Source organism: Ambystoma mexicanum, chromosome 9, assembly GCF_040938575.1.
Source record: "Ambystoma mexicanum isolate Mex_15411 chromosome 9, UKY_AmexF1_1, whole genome shotgun sequence".
NCBI classification, from domain to species: domain Eukaryota; kingdom Metazoa; phylum Chordata; class Amphibia; order Caudata; family Ambystomatidae; genus Ambystoma; species Ambystoma mexicanum.
In genome coordinates, this window is record NC_090931.1 from 1178591576 (window position 1) to 1178608137 (window position 16562).

At 45.4% G+C, this 16562-nt stretch overlaps 1 protein-coding gene across 3 annotated transcripts in view; it reads left to right on the forward strand.

The window, feature by feature from the left end:
* The window catches only part of LRP1B (LDL receptor related protein 1B), a 4835697-nt gene that overhangs the window by 1530697 nt on the left and 3288438 nt on the right, over positions 1-16562 (forward strand). For all 3 annotated transcript variants that reach the window (XM_069616528.1, XM_069616527.1, XM_069616526.1), the window contains exon 4: positions 2940-3059. In XM_069616528.1, the coding sequence (XP_069472629.1) occupies positions 2940-3059 (120 nt within the window). The remainder of the gene's footprint in view (positions 1-2939; positions 3060-16562) is intronic.

A 16562-nucleotide genomic window follows, 5' to 3' on the forward strand; every position in this document is an offset into this window, starting at 1 on the left:
CTCGGCCTGAAAGCCTGTTTGGCACTTTCTAGGGACAGTGATGGGTGCGGGTATCGTGAGGGGTCAGAAATGAGAGACACATCCCTAGCCTAATAAGGATTTCCCTACCTACCAATCTAAGGCTAAAGGAAATAGACCTAATGTCCAAATGTATCTGCCCCTCACACTAATACATAAAACAAAATCATACAGGAATTGCATGGCAATTTAAACTTCTCAAGTGAAATTCAAAACAAATGTTACGTGAATCAGCCAACTCACCAGTCTATCCTTGCGTCTCCTTCTGACACTCTGCTTCCACTTCTGCTTTATTTGGCAGATCTCCGATAACATTTGACAGTTCCCATCAGCCTCCCTTCGCTCGTGCTGACCGTCAACAAATCCTGCACAACCCTGTACGCTTGATGGTGAGAATCTTTCACCAGAGTGGGCTGCAGAACAGAGGGAGGTTTTTCCTCCTGAGGGGTCTCCGTCCGCTATACTGCTTCCCGCTGCCCATCCTCTGCATTCACCAGGGATCCCAACCTCGACCAGACACTTTGCATGGCGTCCTGCTGTCAGCACAGCAGCCACACCCTTTTCTACTTCTACCTGCTGCTTCTGCTTGGCATGGACCTGAAGGGCCTTTAAATGCGTAAAGGTCCCGCTCAGGTGTGGGCCATTACAACAACTAGACAGCACATCACTTGTTGGTAACTCTGGACCCCTCTTCCTCATCTCAGTACTAGAAACATTACGGGACTTGGAGTCCAAAATGTTTCTATTTGTTTTAACATCATCAGATCTATTCTGTTTACAAGATGTGCTTTTAAGGGAACATGATGAAGGAGGTAAGGGTCTTATCTTAGGTTTATAGGCCAATCACATTGTAGAATTAAACAATAAAGAAGTTGTATTAACTCCCTTTTCCTTTTATACATAGTTTTGATGTCTATAAAAAGGATTCCGATGTTACACATCTTGTTTATATCTGGGATGCGAGGTCCTACTGTTACAACATGCCGTTAGATATTGAGGCATTAGGGAAACCTCATCCTTGGATACGGATGAATACCGCATTTCTTCTGATGGAATCACCACTTTCCCTTGATAGCCTTCTCCTCCCATGTGACCCTCCTTCCTAGCAATACCCCCAGGGTTAGGATCAGGTAGCGGCTTCCTTTACCTGGCCACATGGGAGAAAACTTTAGGTTGTATTCTGTGATGACTCTGCAAGAGTCATCATAGTATCCATTACTGTTGGGTATGTGACAGTACCCTTTTCCCAACAGAACATGGGTGTGTGCCAATATACTGTTTTGACTGTTCATCACGCAACGATATTAGTACATCTGTGTGAGTCTGGTTTCTGTGTCCCGATGTGCAAGGGATAGGGGGGGACATCCAGTGAGCTGTTGTCAAGCAAGCGTTGTAGCCAAATTACATAGAAGTGTATGTGGTCTAGGTGACCTGGGGATTCGTCATGGCCCTCTGTAAGCAAGATGGTTCAATGGATGTACTGTCCGACATTTCAAATTTCATCCAACTCACAGTGTCAGTATTGTACGTTGAATGGGTAAATGTGGGCATTCGGGTGAGGTGTATTTGACGTGCTTAATTGTGATGTGGCAGCTTGCTGGGGCAACTACTGTGTGGGTGAGAGTAGAGTGATGCTGATTTGGAAGCACAGTTTAGTGGGGTCACTGGGACAAGGGCAGACTTGTGTTTGTTGCCTTCACTTAGAGAGCTGAGGTGCAGTTTAGTGGGGTACGTGGATGCTGACTTAATGTAGGGAGCTGGGGCCCAGTTTAATGGTGGTGCATGGGAGCTGCCTTAATGTAGGTGTCCGTGGCGCAGTTTAGTGGGGGTACGTGTGGCTGCCTTAATGTAGGGGGGCGGGGCACAGTTTACTTGGGTATGTGGGTGTAGCCTTAATGTAGGGAGATGGGGCACAGTTTAATGGTGGTGTATGGGCGCTGCCTTAATGTAGGTGTCCGTGGTGCAGTTTAGTGGGGGTACGTGAGTGCTGCCTTAATGTAGTGGGTCGGGTGTAGTTTAGTGAGGGTGCGTGGGTGCTGCCTTAATGTAGGGGGCTTGGGCACATTTTAGTGTTCATACGTGGATGTTTGATTCAATGTAGGGGGCCTGGGCACAGTTAAGTGGGTCTACGTGGGTACTGCCTTAATATAGGGGGGCAGGGTGCAGTTTGTTGGGGTTTGTGGGTGTTGCCTTAATGTAGATGGCCGGGGTGCCTTTAATTGTGGGTGTGTGGGGGCTGCCTTTATTTATGGGATGGGGCACAGGAGAGCTGTGCAAGTAATGGTGACTGCTTGTAAGTAATACTTTATTACTTTTTTTCTATGTGTCCGGCACAAAAGTTGTCTGACAGCGCTATGTTCTGTTTACTATGGGGACGTGTGGACGGGTTTCCTGGCATTGCTCGTTTTTATTTCTACTGCACATTTATGGGCGCTTTTGACTCTATGAATCAGCTCCCAGCGCAGTACATTTGTTCCGTGCAATGTTCTGGCTCAAGCTAAATGCTTAGTGCAACTGTAGCCTGGAGTGTGCTGGCACGCATTCAATAAAAGGACAGAGCCGGAGAGACAGGGAAACTGAACTTCTTTAGTCTAACTCCAACAGGAACTGACGTGCCAACGGCACACCTCTTCCCTCCCCTCTTACATCACAACACACGCCCCTAACGTAAAGGCACAGAGCGGTAACAGGAACCTTAGCGCTTTTTCTGTAAATGAGGCCCAAAGTGATTCTTTTTCCGTTGTAGAGAATTAATGATATGCCACCATTTGCAAGCTAACAGGCACCTTGTTTGCTATATTGACGAACAAATAGCTTATTCAATGTGTGTTTTCGAAATAGAAATAGAATAAGTCTGTTTAAATTGTCGTCCTGTTGATGTGTTCCTCTCATGGTTTAAATGACTCCTTTTATCTTTACAGAATTGTTACCAAAATGCAAACACATGGACTGCCAGCACAAATGTGCTATTTCGAGAAATGGAACTGTATGCTACTGTGTGGATGGCTTCGAAATAATGGAAGACGGGAAGAGCTGTACCGGTGAGTGTTCATTATGGTTTCAGAGTTCTGCTAGTACAATGCTAGGTTGCATATAGCGCTTGATGAGTCCCGCTGTTTCTAAGCACTTTCATAATACGTTTCAGCACTAACACATGGAGTTTGAAAGAACAACATTTAAAAAGGCATTGAGCATGTTATATTTGGATATTATCACGTTAAAGCAAAAATGGGCTTTTAACAAATTAGCAATATATAGATATTGTGCAATCCAGTCCCGTTTAAAGCTGGCCGATGGCACACCCTAACAAATCATTTCAAATGGTGATCTCGGATAGACCGTTATCGTTCATGAATGATATTGCAGAAAAAACAGAGGAACCAGTGGACCATTTGAAAATAACCATTACAATTTAAATAATTTCCATTTATTTCTTTGAAATATATCATCACCAACTCAAAAATAAAATGTTGTTTTCTTTTCACATCGGCGCGTTTGGCAGTTAGTTATTTTCCCTTACTGTGACAATAAAACATTTTTTTAAAAAACATGTGTTTTTATTCAGTTGCTAAAATGTCGTTACGGATCAGCTGATGAAGATGTGTTTTACCTGATTCATAAAGCAATCTTGTTTTGACATCTTGAAAAAGTTGTCATAAAGAAATGGAGTCAGACTGTGGGTGGCGCTGTGCCTTGGGCCTCGTTGGAGCAGCTTTGAATCACTAAATTGAGGGTGGATATTTGACAACCAACATATCGCTTTCCATTGCACATCATTGTCTTAAAATAACAAACTACCTGATTTACACGGATCTTGTAACGTGGAAAAGTCCAATTGGAAACATTTCTGTAAATCAGGCCCAAACTGTAGGGCCCAGGTGAATGGAAATAGTTGGTTGGTTCTAACCCCTGCTATCAACAGACCTAGAACAGGCAGATAACAGGAGTCATTTGAATCGCATGATTTCATTGGTCATGTTTGGCAAGAATATGAGTACATCAAAAGCATGAGCTTTATATGCAAGTTTAATGTGCCTGTTTTCTAGTTTGCAAAATCATTAGCCGCACAATCATATTTGATATTCGTGTTAAAACAATGCCAAAGATGATTTTGATAAATCAGTGTTCTATAATAATGTATTTATTTCATGTACAGGATACGCCACTGCATCTACTCCACTCTTCATGGTCGAGCCCTCCCTGTTCCTAACCCCCTCCAGTTTTGAAGATTGTGCTTCCAGTGTGAAAATTAGTGCAATTCTTATCTTAAGATGTTCTTGCTATCTAGTGAAAGGTAGAAGGTGGGGGGTGTTTGCAATACAAAGTGAAGAATGCTGCACATGACAATCCAATAGGGGGGCTGATTCATGGAATTATATGCGCCGCAAAACTGGGATTTGTGCGCCATTCTACCCACAAATCCCTGTTTAACAAATGGGGATTTGCAGCAGAATGGCGCACAAATCCAAGTTTTTCCGCACAAATAATTCCATGAATCTTAGCTTAAATTTCACTGTTGAATTATTGAAACACTATGTTCGTATTTGTTTTGATATTTCTGAATGTTGATATTATGAAAAGTATAAAGCGCAAAAGTGACCAAACGGTATTCCGATGATACATTAAATCTTACACTTTCCAAATTAAATCATAAAAAGCAGAAAATGAAAAATAAAATGATAAACAATTCAATTAACCTCAAGGTATCATACACAATGCAAATAATACAATCCTCATCATTATTATAAAACCCATTTCCTCATGAGTTCAGTAGTTTACTTACAGAAAAAGGGACATATAACATTGGATATCTTGTGCAGAATTAGGTGCAGCATAAAAAGTTGAGTTTACCTCTCCTGGGAATATGTCAAAGATAAACCAGAGATATGGACCTGTCAGCAGTTTTTAGAACAAATGTATTGCGAATAGCCACGAAGAGCATCTTTATTACTCATCTCATCTAAACAATTAGGGGCTGATCCAGGGAATTTGTGCGCTGAAAAAGGGGGATTTTTGTGCCATTCTGCCCGCAAATCTCTGTTTAACAAATGGGGATTTGCGGCCAGAATGGCACACAAATCCCCATTTTTAAGCGCATAAATTCCATGAATCAGCCCCTCTATCTTTCTTGTAGCCCTACATGTTCCCAGCACATGCCTCAAATGCAATACTACATTCAAGACATGATGAACCTCAATTTTAAGGGTGTTTTCTTTCCCATGTCATATTGTGATCATATTTTGAAAGTAAATATTTTCTGGTATTCGAGGAACAAGAACTGTTAACAGAAATATTATCAACCATGTTCTACAATATTGCTCACTGTTATTAGAGAGGCACATCTTCACCTCACTGATGATGCCCAACTAGGCTGAAACACGTGTATGTGGTTGTTGTGGTACACTTGTTAAGAGGAGAATTGCCTAGCATTTCGGTGCTGGACTGCCCCTGGGCAGGACAAAGACTGATATGCGGGGACATTTCTTTTCTGTAAAAAGAACAGTGAGCTACAGACTTGGTTGAGACTCTCACAGGGGCCATCCACCCAAGAAAAAGTCAATGGGCTTTGTTTGTGCTGGTAGAGAGTTTCCCAGAACCCCCTGTTTGTTCTCCAATATGTGCTTTGTTTTATGCCAAAGTGTAGCATCAAGCTAGAGTTCATGATAAGGTGGGTGAGTTTTATTTGGCCAAAAGGGAAGGTTGAGTTGGGAGCATTTTCATCATTTTCCATAACACAGGCTTAAAAAGAATAATAATAATAAGAAACCTAATTCTACTTTTTCTGACTTTTGCAATATGTAAAACAACCCACTGACTTTTTAAACATCTATTTTAACTTCACAACTGACTACAAGAACCTTAGTCGGCATGTCCTTATCATTTACAGTAGACGTTTCCTGAGAATGGCACCTTCTAGTCTTTCACTTTCTTCTGACCCTCCACAGCAGGCATGCTTGGCTCCTTGTCTTGCACCAACCAAATATTTCTCTTTTGATTGCCATACATCTAGATCAAAGTGTGAGTCTGCTTTTTCTTTGTCACCACATATTTGCAAGGTATCATTCAAATGTGAAATGCAGGGTATGTACATGTAAAGATTACATGTTTAAAAAAGTGAATAGAAACACATATATTACTTAGTTACCAAACATGTTCTTATGTATTTTACATTCTTGTCACAAAACCTAATTGTCATATATCAATGGTACAAGCATAAATGGTCAAATTCACCATCCTATTTTACTGATACATGTTTTTGTAGTAATTCAGTGCAAATATTTATTTGAGACTAAGAAAGATTCAATTTCTTATTCTGAATGCATCTTATTTTTCTTGGGAATAAAGTAAAACATCAGCAGCATATCTTTAATTGAACTGGGTACTTGTAATATATTAGCATATTTGATTTTCCTCATTTCAAATTAAAGATGGAACATGACAAAACACTATAGGGGTCATTACAACCCTGGCGTTAAGGGTTTAACGGCGCCGTAAAAGGTGTCGGCGCCATTAAACCCTTAATGCCTGATTACGAGGTCCCTTTGCGGCTCCCAACCTTAACGGCTGGTCTGGACCAGCCGTTAAAGTAGGGACCCGCAAAGGGACTTCCTAGGTAATTACGGTACCGCAATTTGTGGTACCGTAATTACCGCCTTCTCCAGTCCCATTGAGCAGTATGGGGCAAAAATGGGAATGGGGAAGGGCCAATGGTAAATGGGGAATTACCGCCCTGCCAACCTTGGAATGGGGCGGTATTTCCCCATTTACCATTGGCGGACTCGTTACAATACCGGAAGCAACCATGGTGCTAATAGCGCCATTGGTTACCGCCGGTGTTGTAATGAGGGCCTATGTGCTTCATTACGAGTGGGCTGGTCTGGTAACAACGGTGCCGGTAATTCTTTCGCACCGTTGTTACCGGACCGGTATACTACAGGTTTGTTTGCCGGAGCCACTGTGCCTGACAGGGCAGACCTTACCGGATACAGCGTCCATGATAAGCAAGGCGTAACGGAAGCACCAGCACCGTTATTAATGGTGCCGGTGCTTCCGTGTTCCCCTATCCCATTGAGTCCTATGGTACTCAATGGGAAGGGGAAATTGCTAAATTACCGGCGCCTGACTTCCCGGCCGCCGGACTCAGAATAGCCCGGTGGCGCCGGGAAGTCAGGTGCCTGAAATTCATTATGGGTCTGGCAGCAACCTGCTGGTTTTACCAGCACGGTTACCGCCAGACCCGGAATGAGGCCCAATGTTCACTTTCAAAAACACACTGCATTCATTAACTGTCTCAATAATCACAATGAACTTGAACACATTATGTTCAAGTTTATTGAATAAAAAAGGGAGAAAGTTCCACACAAAAAGCATTATAAAGAAAGTGGTGAGACTGTTGGCCTTGCAGTTATTGGGAAAGCCAACTACTTTGAAGGCTAGAAGATGGGACTCACCTCCTTTGCCAGACCATCAACAAGTTTCAATTTGAAGCTTCCATGTGTGGTTAATAAGACAGGCAATGCACTGTTACTGTAAACCAAAGACACCCACCATTGCTGAAAGCAACACATATGATTTAAAAATTGCAACCCATATCTCTCAAGTTATGGGAATGTGACTGTATTGTTTGTTGTTGTGATAATGTTGTGAATTGGAGAGTCAAGTTGTTTGTGTGAGGTCTGCTGACATTTCACATATGTAAACAAATCACTGACCTTCCCATTGTCTTTGTTCATATGTGCACACTGTGATTAACTTTTACTTTGTTCAACCAAGTCCATTTGACCATTTCTATAAATGGGGTAAAAGGCTAGTCACTAGAGAGAAATCACCAATGAATTATATAAATTCTACCATCACAAAGGAAATAATGTTAACAGCCATCAATATTATGTTATCTTTCAATTGTGTGCTGCCTCATGCAATACGTTATGGCCTCAACGCACTGTGGTGGGCACCACTTCTGCATAACAGTACATGCAGAATTAGCAACAGAAAAGTAAATATTGAGAAGATGGTTGGAGGAAGAGTGAGGATAGAGGAGAGGCTCAAGTCGTTGGTTAAAAAAGCTTGAAAAGTGTTTCGGCAGTGCAAAGTCACTTTTCAGCAATGCAAAGTCACTTTAAACCATGCAAGAAATTCTATGAATCAGGCCCTATGTGTATAGCTGGACCAAATTTTTTGTGGGACTCACCTGTATTATTTGGGACGCAGCACAAAGAAAGGAGAGGTTGCTGGAGTAGGCAGAGCCCAAGGGCAACTGACTGGATAGGCACACACAGTAATGAATTTATCTGAGCCCTCTTTGCATGTCAAGGCACAGCGCAAGGGGGAAGGAATAAGGAAAGGGTTTATGAATTCTGGAACCCACATCTGTGGATTAGGACTCTGAAATGCGCCTCATGCGCTCAATGTGCTTTGAAACACTTGGGCCTCATTACGACCCGGGCGGTAAGGGATTACCGGTACCGGTAAGGGCACCGGTACCAGTAATCCCTTACCGTCCTATTACGAGTTCCCTTTGTGGACTTTGGTGCTAATAACGGTACCCTAATTTGCAGTATGGGCCTGATATACAATGGCCCTCATTACAACACCGGCGATAACCCATGCTATTAGCACCGTTGCTGCCGGTATTGTAACAAGTCCGCCATGGTGAAATGGGGAAGTACCACCCCATTCCAAAGTTGGCGGGACGGTACTTCCCCATTTCACCATGGCCATTCCCCATTCCCATTTTTGCCCCATAGGGCATAATGGGAATGGGGAAAGGCGTTAATTACGGTACCGCAAATTGCGGTACCGTAATTATTGTCAGGGTCCCTTTGCGGGTCCCTGCAATAACGGCTGGTTCCAGCCGCCGTTATGGGAATTTGGCGCTAAGGGATTACCGGTAACAGTACCCTTACCGGTACCGGTAATCCCTTAGCGCCATGGTCGTAATGACCCCCAATGTGTTTTTCATTGAGATTGCAACATTGTTAAACATTTTTGTAAATAAGGCCCTATATTTATTCCCAGAGTGGGGGTAGTGGGGTATTTTATCTTTAAATTAATGTGTACTAATGAAATCCAGAACATTCTTATAATGCAATAAAAGTCCACAGCTGAACAACACAATTGCAAATTAATGAGCTGCCAATTATGCATTTGTGGATTCATACTTTCTACAGCATTAGCAGATACCAAGTATATATTTTCTTTTTACAATTAGCTTAGAGACAATTGCATTATTTTCCAATGCAATTAATTCATAGCCATAGGGCAGATGAACAACAAGAACGCAGTCAAACAAATGATTGGAAGCACACAGATTGTCTGGCTCAGCAAAACACGTCTGCATACTTAGGGGCATTATTTATCATGTGTGGCACTGCTGACTGGAAGAACACTTTGGACAGGCCATGAACTGTTAGCCAAGGTCAATCTGTTGGTATGTTTGCCTCAGCGTAGACATGTTGGAGACGGGCTGCAGCTACAACAGCACTCTTTCTCTCCATGTTCTAATACTAGGAGTGCAGAAAAGGAGGAACTAGGTAGGTCATCATGTGAGGAGTCGTGGGCTTCCTCTGGGTGGCTGGATCAGCAGTGGACTAATAGCACAGGGCTACACATATCATGGGACATTCAATATGTACCAGCACGCAACCCAATCATGACTTTCCATGCTGAACCACACCAGTGCTTGGTGTCTGCAAGACTTGACAAAGGTGCCTTTCCTCTGTGAACCACCTACGTTCTCTGATCTCACATGAGTCAACATTTAATTATCTTATATTGCACTGAGGACATTGCAGTTGGAAAAGGTTATGCTTCCTTGCTAACACCCTTCTGTGCAACCTTTGGCAATTAAAATGTTTCCCGTTTAAGTACCCTCTGTGCTTTGAATTCATATTTAATTGATTCATGAAAAGGGCACTTGAATCTGAGTATGTTTTTTTGAATTAGAAATCAGGTGGCCTTAAAGATGCATAATAAGAATGGCAAACGTTCAGATATTGATATTTTATCTGTTTAGATTAAAATGGCAAAAAGGTGAATACATATGTCAAATATGTTGGACATATACAATATTAACATTATTTATAATGACAATAACAAATAAATAAATCAATAAATAATGAATGGTATGGATTATAAAATAATAATAATAATAATAATAATAATAATAATAATAATAATAATAAAGAATGGCAGTCTTATTACTCGAAATATTAGTAGTAGCATTGAAAGGAGTAGAGTTTTTAGTAGTACTTATACATGCAATAGCCGAATCTAGACTTTATAAAGCAATGCAGGTAGGCTGTATACATTCAATGGCAATTCCAATGCATAGAGGCAAAAACGTTTTAAGGTGGTGTTCTACAGGCAGAGACATTACGACAGAAATACATGACTGTCCTTGGGTGAAAGGCACTCATAGTAGACATTGCTACACACGTTCAATGACTTTGGAATTGGAGGCTACCGAGGAGTGCATAACTGGTCTTTAAAGGTTGCGTTTTCTATTGGATTGTAGGGTTATGCATGGGTGCCTTTTGATCACGAGAGCATAACCTTATACATATCGGATAAAGTGGTGGCTGCAGGTGTGAGATGCAAAGTGGGTTCCATGTGATAATGCCTCCTGGAAAACGTCACCAGGTAGGCGAATTTTCTTTTCCTGATCCCCAAAAAACTTTCCCCAAATATTCCAGGAGGGGTATAATTTTATATTATAAACTGCCATCCTAGAATATTTGGGGAAAGTGTTTGATTTTGAGGTGCATTTTTGGGGAAATGTCGCCCCCTGGCAGCAATTTCCCAGGCAACTTTATCACTGGACACTTAAAGCACACTGGGCTGAAAGGTGTTGTTTCATTGTAGGTGATTATTGTATAAATACAGTATGCAGGGGGATTGTGGTCCTTGATTGTGAAACGTTGATCAGTGGCAGAACTGTGCACAACATGTCCAATAGTATTAACTGTGCTAAATGTGGAATGTGAACAGCACAGTTGGGGCACAACTGAAAATCAATGAATCTGTTGTGATGCGAAAATGTTTTTTTTTTTTTTTAAATCAGTTTTTATTGGCATTTTATCAAGACAAAAACAGGGGGCCAGAGGCCAACAATATAGGGCGGAAATGCTCAAAACTTTACAATCATCAATAATCCCTGCCAGCCTCTGACCCAACCCCCCCTTACCCCTCCTCCCCCCTCAAGTGGAGTGATCCTGGAAAGGACGGATCGAGGAAATATGCCAATGGACTAATCTCAAATGGCAAGTTGATGGCAAGTTGATGACAGCAAGTACATTGCCCATCACCACCCACCTAAAGTCTGCCCTAACAGAAATGCCGCCACACCCCTGTCACTGACACACACAACCAACCCCACTGACACAAACCACCAGAGTCCCCAATTCCAAACCCAAGTACCATCAGCATGCAGACACACACATGGAGCACTGCAGAGAAGCAGGCCCCACCACTGTCACATCCCACTGCATGGTGCAGACATCCCCACCAACAAGTGTACACCAGAGCCCTAGAGACACATCACATGGCACGCAGACCCTGAGGCTTGTACACCGAACACAATCCACAACACACCCGTAATCCACCAAGCTAACTGCATGCACAACATGGATGCGCTAGAAGGATGCACAGACACTGCACCAAACACACAACACCTGTAAGCACCATGCCTGCCCCTCCAACATGCAGACAGCAATGCACAGGACCCAAAATGTAGTGACATCAATATATGTTGGATGTCGCTACACATGACTCATGCCCTGCCTCTACATCCCACAAAGGCACAGTATCAGTCAGCGATGACAGGCCCGCTGCAGAAACAAAGCCAACAGTAGCACGCAGAAGCAGAAGGGAAGATGATGGCACCAGGTTGTCCACGTCAAGGGCTGGGTGGATGAAAATCAGCACCCCATGCCACAGCAGTCTGGTAACAGGGGCCGCAGGCCATAGGACCTGAGGAGCAGCCACCCCCGACACATGGGAATGTGCACCGGCCTGGGAAATTGGGTGCCATCACTGCACACCTGCCACAAGGCACACTGGCCCCCACGCCCACAGGCAAAATGATCCATGCCCCACTGCAGCCAGCTCATGTGGACGAGGAGGGTACACCAATGGCAAGCAATGGTGAGGCACCTCAGTCACCGGCCACTAGTGACCTAGGGGAGGTGGCCCAATCCACAATAAATAGTGCAGAAGATGATGTCCAACAGGACGAGGCTGACATGGCAGGCCAATGCATGTCGGTGGACACTGAGGGAACACCATCCAGGGGGCACACACCACAGCACTCCCTGGGACATGGGTCTTGTGGTGTTAGCTCCGGGGAGGAGACGGCTGGACCCGTATTCAGCCCTCAAAGCCCATGTGACCACCAGCAGTTAATGACATACGTGACCTAGAAGGCCGCATTACCCGCATGGAGGTGCGTCAGCAGTCCATGGACGAGATGTTGCAACAATTTATCACAGTAGGGGAAGCCACACACCAGGCCCACCTTGACAGCAAACAGGCACTCAACCGTACTGTGAACCGCATTGCCAGGCGGGTGCGATCAGTGACCCAGGCACTCACACATTTGGCTGCCACATGGCACAAGATCCTGCAGCACCTGCTGAGTCACAACCCCGCCATCCACGAGCAGTACCCGTGTAAGCTCAACTCAGATGAGCTCAGTATGTAGGTCACTACGCACCATGCGCCGGCCAGAGGAGCCTCAGCCGCCATACAAAAGGGGCCGACTGTAGCCAGACAAACATGCAGGATGGATGCTGTTAGAACTCATATTGTGTGCCGGGACTTGTGTGTGTGGGGAAGTTGAGGAATGGGGGGTGTTTGGGGTGTGTGAGTGTGGGGGAGTAGAGGGATGAGGTGTGGAGGATGGTGGGAGGGGATGGGGGTGGGTGGGTAGACTCAGTTGCATCGTGGGTGAGCTGTTCATCTATGTAAATAGCTTCTATGAAAATTACATCTCATTTGGAAACACATAACATGACTGGACATTGCTTATTGAGTGTGTCACAATTTAATGCCAAATGGTGTACAGTGTCCAGAGTCCCCCTATCCCAGTGCACAGCCAGTGGGAATTGATGCACCCCCTTCATCACAGTGCATCAAACAAAAATGTCCATCACTGATTGGCGCACAGCATGTCCGTCATGTGCATCGGCACATGGCTGATGTACTACTCTTATCTTTCATCATCCCCATCTTCACCCAGTGGTTGCTGGTCAATGTCAGGAGGCAGGGGTAAGTTCCACTGGATGCACATGTTGTGCATTATGGCACAGACCATGGTGATCTTATCCACCTTCTGAGTCCCGTAAAGGAGTTCTCTACCAGTACTACTGAGGCAGCGGAAACGTGCCTTCAACAGGCCAAAGGCCTGCTCGATCACTACCCGGGTACGGGTATGAACCCAATTGTGCTCCTCTTCATGCCTGTTCTGCGGGATCCGAACAGGGGTGAGGAGCCACAGCTTCAAGAGATAGCCACCATCACCTGCATGGGAGCACAATGAGGTATGCGTGAGTTGATTTCTGGCATTACACCTGTAGTAATCACTGTCATGGCTGCAGTTATTTGGTGTTCACATGCACATGTCCCTGGATGTATGCACACAGGTAAATTTGTCACAATGTGTGCTGTACAATGGTCTGCAGGTGTGGATTGCATTGTCCAGATGATGCAGGGTATTCACTTGCATGCTCTTGCAGATGTCCTGTGTTGTGTTTTGCTGCATTCATGTGTGTTAGGCATACTCACTGTATGTTGCTGGATTGTGTTGCAGAGGGTATACTCAGTTGATGTGCAGTGGGTGCGTTGAGGGATGTGGCCTGCTTGTACGTCTGTTGTATTGTCATTGGTGTGCAGCATTGGTCTTATGTAAGGCATTGTTGTGTCTCGTTCAGGTTGGAAAGTGTAGGGCCACAGTGTTATGCTGTATGTGCTGTCTCCACTCACCCCCCAATCCCACCCAGGTGGAGTATTCGCCCCCCCAATCCCACTGAGGAGGAGTATTCACCCCCCCACTGCACTGCAGTCAGGCACGTCGTCCAGCATGTCGCTCCATGTAGCGGGGTAGCGGGAATTCCGCAGCACCATGGCTTCATGTGTGGAACAGGGATATCGGGCACAACAATGTGTTATGATCTTGCTGGAGTCACATACCATCTGCACATTGATGGAATGGTATTGCTTACGATTGTGGTACACAACCTCTATGGCATGTGGAACCACCAATTCAACATGGTTGCAGTCGATGGCACTGATGCAATTGGGCATGCCTGCCACTGCATGGAAGCCAGCTTTAGTGTCAGCAAGCTGCTGGGCAGTCCATGTTAGGGATATGTGGTTGTGTGCGTGCTTCAGGAGGGCATCCAGCACTTGGGTCAGCATGCGTGAGAGGTTGTGATATGCCATGCAGGTGACCCACTGTGTGCTGGTAGGCCTGTGGCCAGGTAGTGGTGCACAGACACTCCCTTCAGTAGAAGAGGGATGGCAGTGCAAACTTCGATCAGGCTGACAATGTCATTGTGTATCATGTCCACTATGGTGGTGATCGTGTCCCGGTCCAGCGGTACAGGGTGTGGATCTGCTCAGGGTTTAGGTTGAATGCACTGGCTCTGATGTGAGGGATCGGTGGCTGCCTACGTGGTGCCTCTGCCTGCACTGGTGGTAATTGCAGTGCCTGTCTCACCCTCCTTCTCCTCCTGCGTCTCCTCTGTGCTGCCTATTGTTCTTGTTGTTGTTGCTGGTGGAGCAGTACAGCCATGTCCTCCAGCCCCAAGACTGAAACTGCAAGTGGGGTCATTTTGGTGCAGGAAGGGGTGTGATGTGTGGGTGTGCTCCTTTTGTGCTGGGACAGGCTCCATTGAATCCACTTGTGGTGATTGTGTGCACCTATGGCAATTGGCTACATTGCAGTTTGCTATTTACGGGTGATCCGCAATGCCTGTAATACCGCCATCGTGCAGGCCCTATTTACTGCCTTCGGGATGCCGGTAAGTGCATGCCCGCGTGACTTGTGATGTCCACCTGTTAGCAGCATCCTGGTATAGCCGCCACAATGGGGCGCGTGTGCGCGCGGATGCCGGTAAGAAGGGGAACGGTACAGGAGGTGGTGGTATTACCGGGTTGTCGGCTCGTAATGGCCCAGACCGTCAATCGATGCCGGTATTACCATTCCGCCTTCCTTTTTTCTTTACCTCCATGATCGTAATGAGGCCCATAGTCTATCCTTGTATTAGTTCTATGGGGTGCAGAATAAAATGTATAAGCCCTGGACACCGGGTGGCCCTCTCTCCAGACATCTACCAGTCCCTGGGTCCACATGAAATCAGCGAAGTTTCGGTTTGCCCTCCCCCTCTATTAGCTGATGTATTGAGCCTATCACTATGGTCCATCTCCCAGTTGGCCCTTAAATTAAAATCTCCTCCAGGACGAAGAACCCTTCTTCCCTGCCCAATATCTCTCTCATGGTTTCCTTCAAAAACTGCATTTGGCCCGTATTAGGGCAATATAAGGCTGCAAGAGGGATCCTAGCGCTGACCAAATTCCCGAGACCACCAAATCCCTCCCATCTGCTCTGCCCCAAGTTGACACCTCTGTGAGTCTATGCTTCCGACGGGGCACGATCCCAACTCCTCCTTTTTTTGGTTGTGGCAGTGGCCCAGAAAGTTTGACCCACATGGGGGCCTGGGATACACCTCTCTTCCCCTGCTACAAGCCTGGTCTCCTGAATAAAGAGGGCATCTAGACCTGCATTCTTCATTTCTCTGCTCAACAGGGTACTTTTCGTGTGTTAGTTAAGACCCTTTACATTAAAAGTCCCCACTTTAAACTGCTCGGACCGGCCATCGTTCTCAAAAGTAGTCATCACGGAGCACCCGATAGATCAAGTCCGCACCAGCTTCAGATTGTCCCAGCCTTTCAGGCTCAGTCCCTTGTCCGTCTAGCCTTCTAAACAAGGCTTCCATTCACCCCCACCCTCTTTCCCCCCTACCCCCATGTTTGAGATGCCTGTCCAATAGCAGGCCACCATTGGTCTCGGAGAGGTGGTTCCTCTTTATCTGCACTTCTTTTCCCATCCACTGGCGGGGGTCCATACTTTTCTGGCCGCGGTCGTGCGGGACCTCTTGCCCTCCCACTGTGTCTCCTAGTCTATTTCACTTGCCTGAGTCGGCGTGTTGGGTTTCCTGAATTTCCTCTTTCCCTTCATCTTCTTTTTCATCGACAAGCGGCCCGCTGGGGCTCTTTTGGAATTGGGGAGGGGTGGGCCATCACCCACAGTCTCGCCCTTGAGGACATGAAGTACTTGCATCGCCTTCTTCCCGCTCGTCACCCTGTAATCAACTCCATTTCTCTCGAAGGAGAGAGCGACGGGAAAAGACCAGCGATACCTAATCTCTTGTCTGGTGAGCCACAACGTAAGGGGGCGACATTCTCTTCGATGGGTGAGGGTTAGGGTCGAGAGGTCCTGGCAGATCCTAATCGTGTCACCCTCATAGATGAAGCGCGGTAGTCTC